Here is a 19368-nt window from a genome sequence, read left to right as displayed (position 1 = left end):
ACAAATAGTGAGTCCGTCTGACTATCAGCCTATCAACACGGATCTAAACCCAAACTAAACTCAAGCTTTAAGACAAGTGCCAAGAGAAGTAGTGATTAAGCAGCTTTTGATTAAACATCTGCAGAGATTTACAGTTCTGTTTTCAAAAAAAGCATTCTCAACGCTAAGGTGACCTTAACCTACGGACTTAAAACAAAACTAGGATCATAGCGTTTTTGTGTTCTGTCCATGTGGTCTTCATGAGTCCAGTGGTCATAACTCTCCAGTGCACTCACAGGGGGGGCAGATTTACAACACAACTCCTCCCTACTCGAGGATCAGTTGACTGGGAGGGGTGGATTGTCCTCCCCGTCCACAGAGCATCTGGCTGAGGAACGACAGATGCTGACAGCTGGACTGACATCCAGCATATGTCCCTTTCTTTATTCCTGCTGCATGCAGACAATGGCGTTGAAGGGACGGGGGTGCTTTGTGAGGAGAAGGTAAACCTAATAGCTTGTGACTTCTGAAAAGAGCCCCCATTCTCCAGGAGAGCCTGGAGAGCAATTAGCCCCCTCTCTGATCCCAGCCTGGGGAGTCATGATGGGAGGACTGAGCCCACAAAACCCTCAATGGTCCACTCTCATTCAGTCCACCTTAAGATGTTTATTAGTTAATTACAGCGTCAGCATAAAGATCTCAATCAGCTGTTTAATTCGTGTTTCAGCGATAAATTTGACTTTTTGGGCTACATTGTCTTTCACATTTGGATTAATCACACAGAAAACTTACTGCATTGTAATCCTGCTGGGCTCCCGGCGCCGAGCACGTGCGCTTTGTTTTGCAACGTGGTGACGTCATGCGCAGAGCGTAGACAGGAAGCAATTTGAATTTGCGTCTAGTAAACACAGGGATACATGCTACTCACATACACCACGATATTGAAGTAAGTTTTCTCTGTGTGATGCACAACTAAAGGGTTAACGTATTCACAGACATGTATTTCTTTAGAAGGATTATATTTTAATGGACAGGAACCGCCGCAGCCTCGGAATAAATGATTTTAGCGGTGCCAAGCTAAGCTAACTGTTAGCATACAAGTCTATTCTCAGTGAGCATTGACTAACATGACAAGCCGTCACGTTGTGTTTGTGGTGAACCCGAAGCAGTCTCACTCATTAGATACTTACAATGTTATATGTTACGAACACATTAAATTAAAGCGTCAGTCCTATACACTTAAGCATCAGCATCTTATTAAGTTGCAGTGAATTCACTCTCACTGTATTTCTGTTTCTTTTCTGTAGAAATGGGTGTGAAAGGTCTTCAGTCCTTTTTGGAGCGCTGCTGCCCAGAAGCCTGTGTGACCGTGAACCTGAGAGAAATGGCCAGACAACATGCTGCCAGAAGCCAACACGACTGCACATCCTCAGCCAACACTCCCAGTTGAGTTTATCTCAGTGTGAAAGCAATATGACAGTGTGGGGAATCAGCAGTGGACATATCCTAACACTGATGTTGTCCAAACACACACCAACTTACATTATTAGAATAGTACTGCTGCAAAACAGAAGATTTTTTGATATGTACAACAAAAGACACAGGCATCTGTCTTGTCTGGTTGATTTAACTGTGTGTATGGATTTCCAGAGGAGATTAAAATGTCATTTGGAGCTCAAAACATTCAACTTCTATTATGAGTGTATTGTTTGGTAAAGGAATGTGCAGATAATAATCAAGAATATTGCGTTATATGATCAAAAGCATACGTTTTTCTCCCTTCTTGTATAATTCACCTTGTAAATATTTAAAGCATATTATTTTTAGAAGCATGTGTTGCCATCACATACATTATGGCAGCAGAGTTGGAAAAAAAAAAGGTTTTGATGTTGGAATGATTGAAAACTTTGTAAAACAAAAGACTAGGAAAACATTTCTGTAACATTTGTATTGTCACCCTCATTTAGGCCCCACTCTCGTTGTGGATGGTATGGCCTGCCTGCGCCACTGGTACTCATGTAAGGACTGGGTGTGTGGAGGCCAGTGGAGAGAGTACATGGATGTGTTGAAGAGCTGGGTGGAGGCCTTCACCTCAGCAGGCATCAGACTGGTCTTCTTCTTTGATGGGGTGGTGAAGGAGCAGAAGAGACAGGAATGGGTGAGGAAAGAAACTGAAACCTGTGGTGTTAAATATTTTTTATTAAAATCGCTGTTTAAAGACTTTAGTTAGAGTTTATTGACTTATTATTTTCTGTACAACAGTGTAGATGTCAATATGTCATTTTACTCAACTGCTATAGTAAGTCTGCACAGTGCACCTCCTGTCGACATCATCCTCTTCATCCACAGGTGAAAAGGAGACGCAGAGTAAACGGGGAGATTTCTAGAATGTTTCATCACATGAAGACACATGGAGAGCAGCCTGGTAGAGAGTTCTTCTGTCTTCCTTCGGGTCTGGCAACGTTCACAAGCTTTGCTCTGAGGTCAGCATTTACAATGACAGATTAAGATGCAGCAGCCCTCTTGTACATAGCTTACACACTGAGATATGTTTATTATGTATGTATTTAACGTATTTAAAAGACTAGGCTTTATTTAATGGGGTTTTATCTGATGTGATGATGGTTCTTATTACTGTTTATGTGAAATTATTGTCTCTGTTGTTCTTATTGTAGATTTTATTGTTGCTTACAGGTCATTGGGTCAGGAAGTGTTCAGCTCAGTACAGGAGGCAGACTATGAGATTGCCAGCTATGCTCGTCAGCATGGCAGTCTGGGCATTCTGGGACAGGACTCAGACTTCATCATTTACGACAGGTTTGTTCATATCATCATGTTGTACTTTAAGACTGTGTTGGATGTAAAAAAAAAAATGTTTTTTGAATCTTTACTTTTGCTTTTAATGCCTCGGAATGACTTACACCACTGTTAACAGTTAAGATGACGAATTTGATGACTTTGTGTCTTTGATAAGTCATGGAAAGTGTGAATAAAGTTTTATCTTTTAAAGTGCCCCCTACTTGTCTGTGGCAAAGCTGCGGACAGACAGCCTCACCACTGTCCTGTACGACCGACAGAGGCTCTGCCGTACCATTGGATTGGCTGTTACCCAGCTGCCTCTGCTGGCCTGTCTCCTAGGCAATGATGTGGTGTCCGAGGAGAAGATGCAGCACATCAGGAATGATGCCATGGCAACATACAGGTGTCCGGAGTTTTTTGGCTCTGTTTTGTTATAAAAACATAAATGAAATAGAATACTAAATATGTTTTTTTTCTCAGGTTAAACAATCCTTCTCCACACTCTGGAGCTCCTCAGGGGCAGATGGTGCTAGCTGTATCCCACCTTGTAAGCTCCTTGTGGGGCAGAGAGGAGGAGGAGACGAGGCTCGTCCCTCAGTCTTTGAATCTGTCAGCTCCTCACAGAGAGCTCCTGAAGAGGGGTATTTGTTCCTACTTACTGCCTGGACAGGAAGCTCCTCAACAAGGTGATATCTCCTCACTTCCCTCTGCTCCAGCCTTTGAGAAATATGTTAGTCCAGAAATATTAAAGGTATGGTCTGTACTTCATTCTGTATCTATTGTTTTTAAAATACCAAATGACACGTTGGGCTCATTATGCTTTACTTTGTGGTTTTCCACAGGCCTGTAAAGAGAAGCATGTAGCAGTGGAGGGTTTCATGGTTTACTGCGTTGTGTGGGAAGGAGTCACTGAATGTAGCAACACTCTGGAGGATGAGGAGGACACTGAATTGCTGCCCCAGGCTCTCGTCTACAAACCCTGCAGGCAACTCATCTATGGGCTGCTGCTGCTCCAGGGGCATGATGGTAGGACAGCCAACTTACTGGAAAATTCACATGAACATCATAAACACACATGCACAGATACTCATGCCCTCTGGAAACACCAGATATCAAAGGGCCCGGACACAAAAATCAAAAAAAGAAAAAAAAATGCACTTGAACACAACTTGTTGAGCGGAGACCTTAGCATAGTATGCTGACTGTATATGGATAGACATACACACATTGTAAACACACCGCAGAAGAAGTACAGTCTTCTTGTGTATACTGTAGTTAAAAGAATAAAGACATGAATGCTTTCTTGTCTTCTCAAGACAGCTGTGTGTTTCAGCCGAAGTCTAACCTTGACCCATTTGTGTGTTTTCAGGCAACAGCGTAGACCTTCCAGCAATCAGAGAATGGTTTGTCTTTCCTGGAAACCCTCTGCAGGAACCTGACATGGTCCAGCCTGTCCCTGTCAGCCTCCCATGTACTGTACCCTCTAGTTTCTTTTTTACACCAGTCTCTGTATTCTTTTGCTTGGTTTAAGACAAATCCTGATTTCAGTGTAATTAAACAAGCCGGTGCAAGTTCAGAGTGTTTTTCTTAGTACTATTGATTTTTTTTTTCACCAAGACGATGAGTCACCGTTTCGCTCTTCGGTAATGCACTTAAAAATTGCAGTGCTCCAGATAAGAAACAAAAATGACTTTTGTGGTTTGAGATGTTTTCCAGTGTTTCTTTAGAAATATGTTTCCTGCTGCAATTAAATCAGTTGCATTACTCTAAGGAATCATTGGTCATAAGAATGACTGAAAGTTGAATTTTGGCCTCTGGTTGTTGTCATCAAAGTCATTTGTCACAAGAAATACAGTGATTTTGCAAAGTTGCATAATATTTTCTCTCTCTCTCTCTGACTGTGTAGGTGATCAGCCCAGTCTGGACTTGTTATGGTTCAGCACTGGTCCTGAAGTGTCTGCTCTTCGCCTGAAGTGCTTCCTTTCAATTTTTGACAGCCGGGAGTACTCTGAGTTGTACGGAGCTGTTGAAGACTCTCTGCTGGCTGCTCTCTGCCTGGTCACTTACATAGTCCTACAGGTAATGTACATTATTTGAAGTTTTTTTTACAAGTTTCCAGTGAGTAAATGACAACAGAGTAGAGAGAAAGAAGGAGAAAGACATAGGGATAAGGAAACCAAAGACCCCAATCAAAGATTTGTTCTGTGCAGTCTAATTATTTGATTAATGAGCTATTAACATCTCATATCTCATAAATCATCCACGTGTATTAGCCAGTATTTATGTCTGTAATCAATCACAAATGTGTTTTATTTTAATTGTAAATACATGTAAGTGACTATCTCTGATTTGATACTAGCATTGAGTCCACTACAGCCTTCTCTTGAGTCATGTTGGGTGTTCCAGCATCTCCACTGTAGACGATATGACTGTTTTGGCTTTCATTGGTTGGGCTGCATATTTGGCTTAGCCTGTGATGGATAAGTTAAGTTGTTAAATGAAACAGTCAAGCACAAAGGAATCAGTTTGTATTTAGGCATTTCAGACAAGATAATGCCAGTGGCAGGGTAGTAAAGCTACACCTGGTGATTTATGTAAACAGAAAATAAAGGCCAAATGTATTTGGAAACAATTAAACACACAAGTCAGCTTTTGATTTGGGATTTAGATCGATAACATATACAGTAATTTCGCTCTTTTGTCAACTTGTGATTTGAAGTCAAACATCCCTTGTTGACGGTGTTTTCTGCGTTGCTTTGTCGTGGCTTGATTGTAGCCACTATCACCCACTGAGTGCCCGGTCTAGCCAAAGACAGCGGTCTTTGTAACTTGCGCTCTGACGTCAACAAGTGCTCTGATAACCATCCAGGGGCTTCGAATATCTTAAGAGACATTTCTTAATTCACCTCACTACAATCGTGCCCTTATTTTGGTTGTAAATTTTACACTATCAACTTTTGTACTGTTGTAATCTTGTAATGCCTTGTTTTCAGTGAGAGAGCGCAGGGATTTGTGTTTTTGGTTTGTACATTCTGCATTGACGTCATTTGATTGAGCTTTAAACACAACAGAGATCACAGGCTCACATCACACGGATACAGGCACAGAAGCCAAACTAAAATGGTACTTAAGACTCATTTATCAACCGTTCGAAACAAGTGTCACCCTTTAATGTCTCCTTAACAAAGCTATATCTTCAAAGAAATTAACCTTAAATGTTGTCTTCGCTCTTTTAAATGTGCTTATTTAATCTGACTGACTGTGCACAGTTTAAGAATTTTTGGACAGGTAAAAAGCATGAGGATGGATGCACCAGAGCCAGAAATATGATTTAATTACATATATTCTTCTTCCTTTTCATTATCTGGCACAAACTAGTTTTTTTTTTTTAGAATTGATAGCCCGACATACTTTAACTAGTATCTAACTGGGTTATTGTTAAACATACCATCATTAAAGTTTTACTAAACCAGATAAATAGTATGTTTAAGAAACAAAGATCAGCAGGCAGCCCTCCAAAGGTTTGGGTAAACAGACTGAATGAAGGACCAACAGACAGACAGAAGAGCAGCTCGTTAGATGGACTTGTAGATGGGTGGACAATCAAAGTTGAGCAGACAACAGTAGCTGTTGTTGTCTGATCACTGCTGCATTCACATTCCCCCGTCCGTCCTCTATTTAAATAGCTTCGGGGTTTGTTTGTTTGTTTTGTACACACAACTGGGCAGCCTCGTTTCTGCATCCCGCATTGTTTCTCTCTGTTGAGTTGTTGCACAGAGAGCAGACAAAACAAACTGACCCACAGTGCAGAAGACACACTGAGATGTGATTGGACTGGTTAACCATATATTTATCTCTGTATTGGTGTGTGTGTGTGTGTGTGTGTGTGTGTGTGTGTGTGTGTGTGTGTGTGTGTGTGTTTTCAGGTGCAAACTTTGTCTGAAGAGGACTTGGATGCTTACCTGAGTCAGGCTGTGTGTCTGAGACTAAAATCCTCTCGGGAGCTTCAACAGATCGAGGTTAGATACAAATACAAACTCACACACCCACCCTAGATTTTTTAACAGATTTTCAACCAAAAATAGCCTTTTTTTGTGTAAAGGAACAGATCTGTTTTCTTACTTTCACTGAAAAAGCCCTGAAAGTTTTCGAGTCTGCTGTTGCAAGAGCACAATGTCCCCCGTAGTTTACAGTAAACAAGGTCCTCCTGTGGCAAACACAGCTCAGACAATGTTTCCAGTAATAGAAAGTGAGGACACAAACGGGGAGAAAATACAAATAAAGTGCTGATTGAGTCTCCAGAAAAGCAGGCAAATGTTTAAACTGCAGTTGTATTGCAGTTGCAAATGGTCATTTTGAAGACATTTCCAGGTTTACAAAAATTGATTTATGAAGTTTTTCAAGAATAAATCAAAAGATTATAAATACACATATTTTTGCAGACACAACATAAGGGTTGATGGTTTATTATGTTCTTGCTGCCACAGCTGAAGTAGGTCAAGTTATTTCTCTGCGATAGCTTGTAAGCTTGTTATTGCTGATGATCAAATAATGGCAAACCAAAGTCGAGTTGTTGATCAAACACAAATGCTGAGAATGCGTTTTCTTCTTCTTTACATGTGAGGATTTTATTCTTTTTTTTCTGTGTTTCATCACCCTTAATTGACCATCTTTTGGTTTTAAACTGTTGAGTGGTGTTATAGTACTTGAGATTGGTCTTAGTCTCAAGATTACGATTTAAAGTTCTTAGTCTTGTATCTGAACCGACCGTATTCTTACAAAGTCTGTTCTTGGTCTCAGACAAAGCGCACTTTGGAATTTACTCCAAGATCAGACCAGATCAATTTTAGGAGTGCCCATGGTTTGCGTGTTCCACATTTTATTGTGTATTGTGCGGCTAGAACCGGTCTCGATACACCCTGGTTTTGGTGATGACTTGGTCTGAATGAATGATAACAATAATTCATGAATTAATCGATAGTGGCAACACTCAATAGTTGTGATCCTAAGTGTCAAATCAGCAACGTTCATTCTTCTCACAGTCCTCAGTGAGCTCGGTTGATCTTACAGATGCGAGAATTTGAGATTCAGCTGTGCTTTTCCATTCTCTGGGGAAATGGCCTTGCTGTTTGCTGCCTTGTTGTAGCCCCATTTATTTTTACTGCTTAATTACCATACTTGTGTCTAGTAATTTGTATTTTTGCTGCTCGTCTGTTTTCTACACAATAATTAGGGATGGGCGTTGATTTGAATATGCTGTCTGGGAGAGGTTCAGAGCTGCAGGAGGGAGGTTAACTGAGTTACTAGTGTATGGGTTAACTCCGCACACACACACACACACACACACACAAACACACAAACATACCGCTTGAGTATACTCACATTTACACCCAGATGTGTGTGGTTCACACAGTTTTTGATATTTGATTGTGTGTGTGTGTGTGTGTGTGTGCCTGTGAGATATAAGCTAAAATTGAAATCTATTCTCTTTATTTCCCCACCCCTCATCCCTCCCCATAAAAGATCTTTTTAAAATAAAAAAATGATTAGTATATTCAGCTGAGTAAAAAAAATGAGTCAGACTGTGTGTGTGTGTGTGTGTGTGTGTGTGTGTGTGTGTGTATTTAGGGGGGAAAGGGGTTGTGGGTAGGTTTCGGGATGTGTTGGTTTCGTTGCAACATTCCTCCCCATGGGACCGTGATTGTGGCGTGTGTGTGTGTGTGTGTGTGTGTGTGACAGAGAGAGTGTGCTGGCGACAGCCGCCTGTCTGTCCTGGCTGACGCTCACCACATGGAGCTATTTACACCAAGCACACTCCGCCCCGCTGGACACACACACACACACACACACACACACACGTTTCTGTCTTTGTCCCTCTCACTTTGCGTGTTCTCATGTTCTTCTACTTTTTGCTCTCAACCACTTTCTTTTTTTTCTGTCTTTCTTCATGTTGCTCTTTATCTCTTTTCTTTCTCTCTCTCTTTGTGTGTGTGTGTGTTTGTGTGCGCCTTCGGGCTTTTGTGTTTCTGTCCAGTGGTTCATTGTCTTCAGAAGGTGAAGCTGTGTTTGACTGGAAGCAGGTGGCAGGCAGGGCTGTGTGTGTGCGTGTGTGTGTGTGTACACCTAATCACTGTTATCAGTGCTATCTGCCAGAGGACAGGTGCGAGCTGAAAGCACACACACACACACACACACACACAGAATATCTGCCTGCTGTCGTTACTGTTAGTATGCTCTCTGCCTCTTTATCAGCATCTTTTTCCTTTATTTTCCTCCAGTTTCTTTCTTCTTACTCTCTGCTGCTGACTTTTATGGTCAGTTATTTAGAGATTAGATGTTATCATTCAGTGGGGGCTGGATGATATGGCCTGAAAATCATATTGGGTTAATTTTAGGCTTTATCCCTGTACACAAGAGGTCTTTAATGAAAATTAAATGCCCAGTTGCCCAAATTTCTTCCCAGCAAAGATCCAAAGCTCAGAAAGTCTAAATTGAATCCATTAGCCGACCCCTATGTCTATAAAATAAAATCAACACCTCTCAGCTCGGTCATTTTGCGCGCTCTCACCACATCTTATATATAGATATATTTCCTCCAGGGATCCATGTTTGGTCTTCTTGTGCTGCTCAACATTCCCACTTTTGATCAACACCACTGTTTCACAACTTAGGAGACACAGCAGTTTAGCACAGTCTGCCTGAATTAACATATGTTGGTCTGTCCATTCAAGTTCTATTTTCTTTGTCAACTTTCCTTCTTTTCGAGCGAGCCTTGTTCTCCTCCATACAAATTCCCACATATCTCTTCCCCAGTTACCAATCGCTCTATTAACTGGATTAGCTGTACCTAAAGTTTATAGCTGCGACTAGCAGGAGAAAAAACAAAAAACAATGTTCTGTGATGATTATTGCATTTTCTCATTCATTTATCAGATATTGATCATGGGTCTGATTAGTCTGCCATTTGGTGACACATGTGATGCACAATATTTATTTTTATATTCTAAAATCCCATCAAAAGCACTTTGGAGTGCTAAATTAGATCCATTTGATAAATTCTTGGAGTGGGTGACATACTCAAATATCACGTTATTATTTACCAAATACCTCAATCAATAAGTGACAAGTAGGGATAACTATTGTTACTTTTACAAAATATTAACATAATAAATAATAAAACTTACTTTTTTCCTTGAACTCGTGGAAATTTACATTCAGATAAATATTTAACCAAAACGATTTTTTCCCCCTCACCTTTCCACCTCTCATCTCACTTGAAACAATTTGTTGTGCATCATTTAATCTTAAAAAATACTCCGAAAAATCTGTTATATATTGCCTTATTTTTTACTGTCACATATAGCAACCACCACACCCAATCAACTTTGTCACCTTAACATACCAATCTAAAACGATAGTGACAGAGAAGTGGGTGGTCTGAGTGGAATGTAATTGTGTGGTTTATGTGTCAGGATCGAGCAGATAAGGTTGCGCAAATTGGGGTTGGGAAACACTTAATTATTTTAGCAGCTGTGAGCAAAAGTGGGAGAAATGTGTTGCGGGTGGTGTCACTAAGAATATTGAAGAAACAGATGTCTCTTTACAACAGGACTGTTCAGATAATGATACGGTACAAGAACATGTTATCAGCGTCGTTAAGGATGCCTCGACCTCCACTTCTTGATTAAGTTAAGTTTTACAGGCTTTATTAATGTGAATGTCATGATAAATATGTTGTTAATATGTGTCTGAGGTGAATGAACCAAAATGACTTGTATGTAGAACAATGATAAGGACACACTGATGAGAAAGACAGTTAGATGTGTTAATTAATTATTTATTAATGATCTTACTGAATGGAACAGGCCTCATGTCTTTCATCATGTGTGGTGGAGTGATCTGCTGTGTGGTCAGCCACTGTGGGGGGCTGATGACCTGTGTTTGCTTTGTATGAACTTCTAGCTAAAGGAATTTATTATCACATTTGGTGAGGTCAAGTATGACCTGATGGCAGCTCAGAGAGAGAGATGCTGCTGCTTCATTCATGGCGGTGCGGTTTAAAATGTACTACCAACCAAATGTAAAACCAAACGTTTTCCTTCCCCTGCTCTCAGCTGCCTTTCCTCTCCAGTCGTGCGGTGCAGCTGGGATCCCTCTACGTCCGAGGACTGAGCCACCTGCTGGGTGCTAACTGTGCCAGCGGCTGCCCGCTGCCCAGCGCCGCCCTGATGCCTTGGCACAGCTTCGATGGACGGCTGTTCCACTCAAAGTACCTGCTGGCACATAGCGGCGTGGAGAAAACTGTGTTGTTGGAAGGCGATGTGAGTGGAGACAGACAAACAAAAAGGGGAATTTGTGTGTGTGTGTGTGTGTGTGTGTGTGTGTGGCAAGATTTTGAGGAGAGAGAAAAAAGGGAAAAAAAAGTTGTTTTCTGTTACAACTAAGTACTTGTGTGATTTGATCCGTATTGTTTTCTTACCACATATAAACAACATGCTTTTTAGATACGTGCCTTGGATAAGTTCACCCTAAAATAAAAATTCAGTAATTTTCTGCGCACTGATGGAAGGCCGGATAAAGTTGTTTTTCATTAATAAAACTTGTTTGGAGGTTTGCAGCAAACCAGGGTTGCAGCATTCTCTTAAACAGCTGAAGTACACAAGGAATTTTTCAACTATAACATATAAAATATAAAAATATCAAAAAACATCAAAAAGAAACATAAAACAGGTAAATTGGTCCAATCTAAGTCTCTGGAAGCCCCAGGAAAATAGGTTATTTACGCACTTGATACACAGTCGATTGTGCACCCACTTTAGATGGATTGTGTGCAAACAATATAAGCTTATCAGCTAGTGAAGAAGATTTTAGCTTAAAAAAGGCTTTGTGGCACATTTAAATGAGTTTGGGATCTTGGGGCTTCTGGATACATAGATCACATTAGGCGAGCTGTGTTTTTAGTTTCCATTTTGGCCTGGCTAATAGAAATGTATAGTATAAAGTTTCTATCTACTTCAGTTGTTTAGGAGAATGCTGCAATTCTGTTATGTTATGTGGTCTTCGAAACTTTACCACTTTATCGACCTTCCATCTGCATGGGGGTGAGTCATGACTCAATTTCCATTGATGGTTTAACGGTTCCTTTACACATATCTAAAATGCATGTGTAATTCAAATTGTGTTATCTTTTTTTCCAGTCATCCTGTTTGTCTCAGTTTCTCTGCCTGAGAGAGAAACTTATAGAAACCTGCAGGAAGCGGGGCAGAGTCCTGCAGTCCAGATCCATGATGCCAGAACAAAGTCATAAAACTGCATCAGGAGCTGGATTCAGAGGAAGACACACAGGTGAGACTTTGTTGCTATATACAACCAATCACACTGTTTGTTTATAATAGCTTAAATGTAGGAAATCCCTGCATTGCGTACCAATTGACATACAACTTAACTGCGTTTTGTTCAGTTCATGCACATCTCATTTGTCACAACATTCTTTGCCAACACCAGGTTGGAGACCTTATATAAATGTTGGGCCACTCAAAAGTAGCAGTTAGTCTGACCTGTGTTGATTTGTCGCTGTATGGTAGATTTGGAAAGCATGTAAAAACACAAGCGCAGCAGAAACATCAAATTGGTCAGACCACCACATTAAACATAAATTGTAACCTTATGACTGAAAATGAAGGGACAGTCTATATATAAAACATTTAAAAATGACTCAACTGTTACATTGTTAATGGAAACCATGTTGCGTGATCAAAGTGTCATGTGTGTCTTTTAAATCAGATTCAGATTCATGATTTATTGTCTCCGAGGGGAAATTCATTTTCACAGTTCTGTTCCAGCCAAAGACACCAGCACACGTGCATGAGTGTCTGAGCTAAATTCACCCATAGTTTCAAATAAAACTAAATCATGGGTATTTTAAGTACTGAAATGAGCCAGTTTTGATTAAAAGCTCTATATTTATTGAGATGCTGTGTGTTTTAACAGTGATTTATGTTTCGTCCTTTCTTGCTCTGCACTCTGCCTGTGGATGTTGTTTCTGTGTCGTTTCATTTAACATAATTATGCTGCCATTCTGGCCTGGAAAAAGTTTTTGATCTCGAGACCATCCTGGTTAAACAAAGGTCAGAGAGAGAAAAATGTTTTTGACCTGAATTAAGAAATGTTATGGTGTTTCTAGGGTGCGCTGGTGGCCTAGTGGTTAGGAAGCATACCATGTAACCACAAAGTCCTCAGTACAGATCTGCCCAGGGAGCTTTGTTGACATGTGTCCCGTCTGCATTTAGACAGTAAACCTGCCAATGAATAGACAAAAAATGCCAAAGACAAAACATAAAAGTGATTTTATCATGTCTGTATTATTTTTAAGCCTCCACTGGTCCAGAATTCATGTTTTTCAGTCTTCGTTTCCAATCACCGTCTAGAGAACCAAAAACTACTCAGGCCTGCAGTGATCACAGCGATAGAAAAACACTGACGCTCGTATGAAAAACTGATGACATTTTTCATGGAGCCAAACAAAGAAGCAGCACTTTAATCTGACAGTCGATCTGTGGTTGTAGTTCTCTGGTGCCCCTCGCAGTACCACATTACCCAGAGGGCCGTGCTGTAACAAGCTCCATGTGTGCTGCGGCCTTCACACGCATGCACGCACACACACACACACACACACGTGCACGGAGACTTGCTTTGTCAGTGCACTAGTAATAGTAGGTTTCTGTTTATAGGCTGAGAGAGCTCTATTTTAAGACACACAACAAGACGAACTGATTACAGACTTCTTTCTTCTGTCTCTCCCCTCGTTTTGCTCCCCTTCCCCACAGTCGTCCCCCCACTGTATTTATTTTTCCTCTCTCCTTTTCTTCTCCCTCTCTCTGTTTCTTTTTCTTACTTCTCTCTGTTGTTCTCTCTCTGGCACTGAATGCCGAGCCGTCACAATCTCCTGACCATTTTCAAACACATTTAGCCTCTTACACGCTTCGATCAGCGTTCATGTGACCTCTTTGTATTTGATGCTCCGTCACTCTTGTGTGCCCTGTTGGTACAAGGCTCATCTGTGGTTCACAGACTCCCGTCCGGCTCAGCGGTCAGTCTCCGAAGACGACTCAGCAGCAGCTTGTGAAATGTGAACCCATAGTTTCTACTCAACCCTGTGACTTATAAACCTTTTGGGAGCATTTTCTCTGCGTGCCATGTTGGCGCAGAGTCTCCGAATTGCGCCGAACTGTCTGCTTTTTGCCCAAGTCAACCCTTGTGGGTCTCATGAGGATGTTTCTGGTTTTATAGATGGAAGGCTATACACTCTTTATACCTCAGTGTTTCATTTCTGCCAGACGCAGACACCAATCATTACTACAGAACTTGGGGGATATGGAGTGTGTGTGTGTGTGTGTGTGTGAGAGAGAGAGAGAGAGAGAGAGAGAGAGAGAGAGAGAGAGAGGGGAGGGGAGGGGGGAAGAGAGAGAGACAGAGAGTATGTGTGTGCGTGAGAGCAGTGGTGGCGCTATGTGGTATCGTTGAGGGCCCGGTTTGGTTTTTGTTTGGAATCAGGCCTGATGTTTAGTCTTCTCAGCAAATATCTCCCTTGCCCGCCTGCCCTTGCAATTACACTCCAACAGGGAATCCAGTTTAGCTGCTCTCCCACGTCTCCTCAAAAAGACAAAAAGTCAATGAAAAACAACCTCATCTTAGATTTGTTCTGGAGTACAACACATTCTAGCTCATCTACCTCTGATCTTATTTGTCTCCCTCAGTTGGAATCTCAATCTGTGAAATTGTCTCAGAAAGACATGCCGACGACAGCAATCGAGCTTTAAATCGTTTTGGTGCTTGTGGCCTGACTGACGCATCCACTTATGCATGGCATTTCACATGCTCATTTCCCTGCACTTTCACACCCAGTGAGTGGATTGATGGGAGAACGGCAGCCTGATCTGGTCGAGCAGGCAGCAGCTCCCATTTGGTGGGGTCTAAAGTTGGAATTGGTGTTCCATTTCAAGCACTCGAATCAGCCGCATCTGTCACAAGCATCTCTGAATATGTGGACAGATTTTAACAATAGCTAAACAAGAGGAGGGAAACGTTTAGCTTTTTCTTTCAGTCAATTTTGTAACAAATAGTAGAGCAAAGGTTACGTATTACCATGAATAGAAATATGTTTCATCTTAGTTGAGGTTTTCTTTATTTTGTCAGATGACTGTTGACATGGAGATCTGTAAGCATTCAGCTTCACAAAAGTTTTCTCTTTCTTTGAATAATTTTGCTCTAACTGCCAGCGTTTGTCAGACTTGCTGAGTGTGTACGTCTGCTGCGATATAGGATTTGTTTTCATTGTTTATTTCTTTTCTGTGGGTAGCCTTGAAATAATTGAGGACAGACTTTAAAGGCATGTTTTGTGTGTGTGTGTGTGTGTGTGTGTGTGTGTGTGTGTGTTTGTGTGTATATGTGTTTAAGCGAGAGAGAAACAATGGTACTTTTTGTAGAGAGTTGGGCATTTAGTTAGTGATGAACAAATGATTATTTAATTGTCGATTATTTCAAAGATGTCAAGGTTCAGTTAGCAGTTTTGTCTATAAAATAGCAGGAAAAAAAATGGATCAGATATTCCCAGAGCCCAAGATGAAGTCTTCAAGTGTCTTGTTTTGTCCACAGCCCAAAGATATTTAGATTAGTGATTTAAAAATGGGATAAAAAAAAAAATCAAATATTAAAATTTAAGATGCTGGAATCAGAGAGACTTTTTTCCTTGACAATTTCTCAAACCAATTTGTTGGAGATTAATGTTGTAGTTGACAACTTATTGATTTATCTCTCTTACTGAGTAATCGTTTAGTCCTTAAAATGCCTTAAAAATGTGTGAAAATTCTTGTTACAACATCTTATAATGGCTTCTTTTATCAACTACAGCCCCAAACCCAAAGTCTCTTTATTTACTGTCATACATTAAAAAGAAATGCAGAAAACCCTCCTATTTCAGAAGATTAAACCAGCAAATATTTGACATATTTGCTTAAAAATGGCTGAAACAATTATTTAAATTAGTACTAACTTCTTTTTGGACCAATCATTGCTTAATTCTTTGCTGCCCTACATTTAACCAGGATTTACTCAGACTGTTGAATTCTAAAAGTTCTGTTAGTCTTTCCCAGACTCATTGAAGAATTCAGGCTCGTATCGAGTCAAACTTCAGCAGTAAGAACTAAAATCTAATGGGTGACTGCTGACGACTTTGTCCAGAGTGTAAGAAACAACAAAGTGAATCTAGCAGAATGTTATCCTTAAAGCTTGTGAACACTTGGTTCAAATCTGACATGTTTTCTCATATTTATTACTACATAAGCAACAAGCAAAGTAGAGCAGCACCAGTCAATGTGTATAATAACAGGGATCATACAATTACGTCAAATGTGAAAGGGGTCATCCGCATTACTAAATAGTTGATTTAATTTGATCAGATAAAAGTTATGTAATTTATTCACACTGACTCGACACGATAGAAGAAAACTTCACAAGTTAAGTATGTGAAGTGTCATATTTAAGTTCTTCTTTTGAAAGTAGATGGAAAAAGGAGACTATTTGCCAACAGGTTTCTCTTATATAACTTAAGATTAGATGATATGTCAGAATTGTTTTTGCAATCTGTCTCTGCAGCCTTTTGCTGTTTAAAGCAGCAAATCTCTTCTCTGTTTTTCTGAATTTTTATGACTAAATAAGCAACAATTAAAATAAACGCTGAGTGGAGAAAATAGTTTTAAATCGCCAAACCTCAGATATCTACTTTATCTTGGTGCTGTTCACTCAGACTTGACTTCCAGTGGTCAGTTTTGATTGATAGTAGTTGAACTCTTGTATGTGATATAACCCAAATTATTTCAACTAAGGCACAAAATATCATGTTCATGTGTTCAAGTTCTCCTTTCCTTTAAATATGACATTTCTCACTTTCAGGTGGCGGTGACAGCTGGAGGGAAAGAGGAGAAATGACACAAAGCCCTCGACACAGAGGAGGATGGTGGGGAAGAGGGGAGGCGAAACAAGACCAAAGTGAATATAAAGACAGGGGGAGACCGTGGGAGGGAGGAGGACAACATTTTCACCCTCATTCATATCCTGACTTCTACGATGGAGAACCGCCAAACACGAGCCGTCCTCCAAAACAGTCAGGAGGTCGATCGCACCACAGAAGAGGGAGATATCGGCTGGCTCCGAGGTAACACCAGCACGAAACTAAAATGTCTTCTTCTCTCATGTTGCTTCTGTTTCACTGTTGTATAATTTATCCTCTCCTCTCCTCTCCTCTCCTCTCCTCTCCTCTCCTCTCAGATGGTCGCAGCCTCCTGCACCAGGGACTTAAGAGGAGAGAAGAGGAGGATTAGAGGGGAGGATTTGAAGAGTTAAGAGGATGGGAAAGACATGATGAAAGGAGCGAAGGAATCAAATTTCTCTGAACAAACTGATTAGTGAATTAACCGTCAGGAATGTTTGTCCAAAGGATGCTGTGAGTAGAGAAATGGGGATCATGAGGAGGCAGAGTGAAGAGATTAGCGAAACATCATTTAATTTACCAGTTTAACTTTAAGTTGATGGTTTTTTTGGACATACTTTGAAACAATTTAAAGCCTCTCCTTCGTCTCAGGGCAACTTACCTGTCTTACTGTAAATACAAATGGAGAATGTGTGTGAGCACTCACAAAACAAACAGAAATGAGCCTCTTCAATCATGCACTGAGAAGTGGATTAATGCTTAATCCTCAAGCCTGTTTTTACCTCTTATCTGTGACAATAAAAAGAGCAAAGATCTTAAAAGCCGAGTGTATCCAGTGGCATAATCCTTTTAAAGGACTGGAGAAACTGTAATGCTGGTATCGGGTTTCAGCTGAAAGAGTCGGGCATCAGTATGAGAGATTAACACACTTCTATAAACTGATTCCAAGAGCCATTTGTGAAGAAAGTGAAGCAACACGAGTTCCTGCTTTTGAACATGAGCTGTAATGTAATGGAAACTAATAAAAACAAGAGGATTATATTTGTAACTCTTTTCTACTGCCCACAAATAAATTGTCTTGATACTGAGCTGTCCTATACAACGCTAACTCTACTTATAGAGGCCTCTAGTTGCAAATATTTAAATTTGATGTAATAGAATTTAATTCCTGTGGTTGAAACGACAGGAAAAGAAAATATAACACATCACATAACTCCAGTAACAAGGACTGATAAGTAAATATCACAATAATCCAGCCTCCTCTAGGTCTTGTTGGTAAACTCAAAAACTCTGAATGTTGGCACATAATTTTTTATGTATGTGAACAACCTTTCATGCAAGTGTGTCGATGAGGAATGTATAGTCTGTACAGTCATGCTGACTGTCTTCCTGTAGCAACGTGAACGTCGTAAAACCCACCAGAGAGGAAAAGGATGCAGAGAAAGTTCCACAGCCTAAGTGCTGCCATTCCTGTGTGTGTGTGTGTGTGTGCGTGTGTGTTTCTCTTTGCCTGTAAACAGAGCAGAAATGAAATGTCAGTGAATTTCTCATCAAATGAAAACAAATGAGGGAAGAAATTGTAGAAAATCATGACGACTGAGGTGACAGTCTATTGGCTTGCCCCCTGTAGTCAACTCATGACACAGTGATACAAACATACAAGCTGCAGGAATGAAGATCTTGGAGACAATAGAAAGAACTAGATGGCACTCGGTAGCCAACAGTCCCTATTATCTTCATCAAACTGTACGGACCAAAATATAATTTTGTATGTAATAAATCGATTAGTCTAAATACTTAACAGTGATCTTTCTGTTTGATTCCCCCTCCTCGGTCATTGCCAAACGTGAAACTTCTGGCATTATGTAAGGCCGAGGGGTTTTGTTTTCATTCCAGTGGCAGCACCAACAGAGAAGTTAAAGTTGAGCGTTGAGGCTTATTCAATCAATCAACTTTATTTATAAAGCACTTTTCATACATGAGTATGTAGCACAAAGTGCTTTACACAGGAAACATAAAACAATAATAAAGAAAGCCCTCCCACCCTCCGTACTATATACATGCACACATACGTACACACACATACACACACACACACACACACACACACACACACACACACACACTCTTACTACAGGAAATAAGGAGACATGGCAAGGCACTGAGGATTGAGGAAACGCCACCTTTGGGGCCGTCCACACTGGGAGGAATCACAGGCTGTGCCACGGGGGGCACCAGTGCCCAGGCCCCCCGACCCTGACAGACAACGACTGGCTGGGCCAAAGGGACCCAGGGACAGCACCCCCAGCAGCAGCCCAGACACAGCTCCCAGTGTGGAGGACCCCCCTGAGAAAACTCTGGAGTTAACCCTTAAAAACTAAAAACATAAGATAGGATAAAAACCCTGACAAAAGATAGTTAAATGAAGTGAACAGTTAAAAGGATAAAATGCATAAGATAATAATAAATAAAATAAAATAGTATCGAAGATAAATAATAATAATTAAAAAAAAATAAAAAAAAGATTTAAGATGAAAATAGTTTTTAAAAAAAAACAAAAAAAAAAACAAGATAGGAACAACAACATAAAATACATATTAGAC

At 40.5% G+C, this 19368-nt stretch overlaps 1 protein-coding gene across 1 annotated transcript; it reads left to right on the top strand.

The window, feature by feature from the left end:
* The first annotated feature begins 827 nt into the window (after positions 1-827).
* On the top strand, positions 828-17806 carry fam120b (family with sequence similarity 120 member B). The gene is made up of 15 exons (XM_030415608.1): positions 828-925; positions 1287-1424; positions 1947-2137; positions 2329-2462; positions 2674-2796; positions 2990-3181; positions 3259-3529; positions 3621-3804; positions 4148-4249; positions 4685-4857; positions 6705-6797; positions 10893-11099; positions 11976-12123; positions 16729-16990; positions 17104-17806. Exons 2-15 carry the CDS (start codon positions 1289-1291, stop codon positions 17132-17134), a joined length of 2247 nt encoding a protein of 748 aa, XP_030271468.1. The 5' UTR covers positions 828-925; positions 1287-1288; the 3' UTR covers positions 17135-17806.
* The last annotated feature ends 1562 nt before the right edge of the window (positions 17807-19368 follow it).

This window comes from Sparus aurata, chromosome 4 (genome assembly GCF_900880675.1).
Source record: "Sparus aurata chromosome 4, fSpaAur1.1, whole genome shotgun sequence".
In the NCBI taxonomy this organism is placed as follows: Eukaryota; Metazoa; Chordata; class Actinopteri; order Spariformes; family Sparidae; genus Sparus; species Sparus aurata.
This window is presented reverse-complemented; position numbering and strand designations above follow the sequence as displayed.

Coding starts and splice junctions, on each gene's coding strand:
- fam120b (XM_030415608.1), top strand. CDS start 1,289: ATGGGTGTGAAAGGTCTTCAGTCCTTTTTGGAGCGCTGCTGCCCAGAA. Junction 1,425..1,946: donor ATCCTCAGCCAACACTCCCA/GTTGAGTTTATC, acceptor ACCCTCATTTAG/GCCCCACTCTCGTTGTGGAT. Junction 3,530..3,620: donor TTAGTCCAGAAATATTAAAG/GTATGGTCTGTA, acceptor GGTTTTCCACAG/GCCTGTAAAGAGAAGCATGT.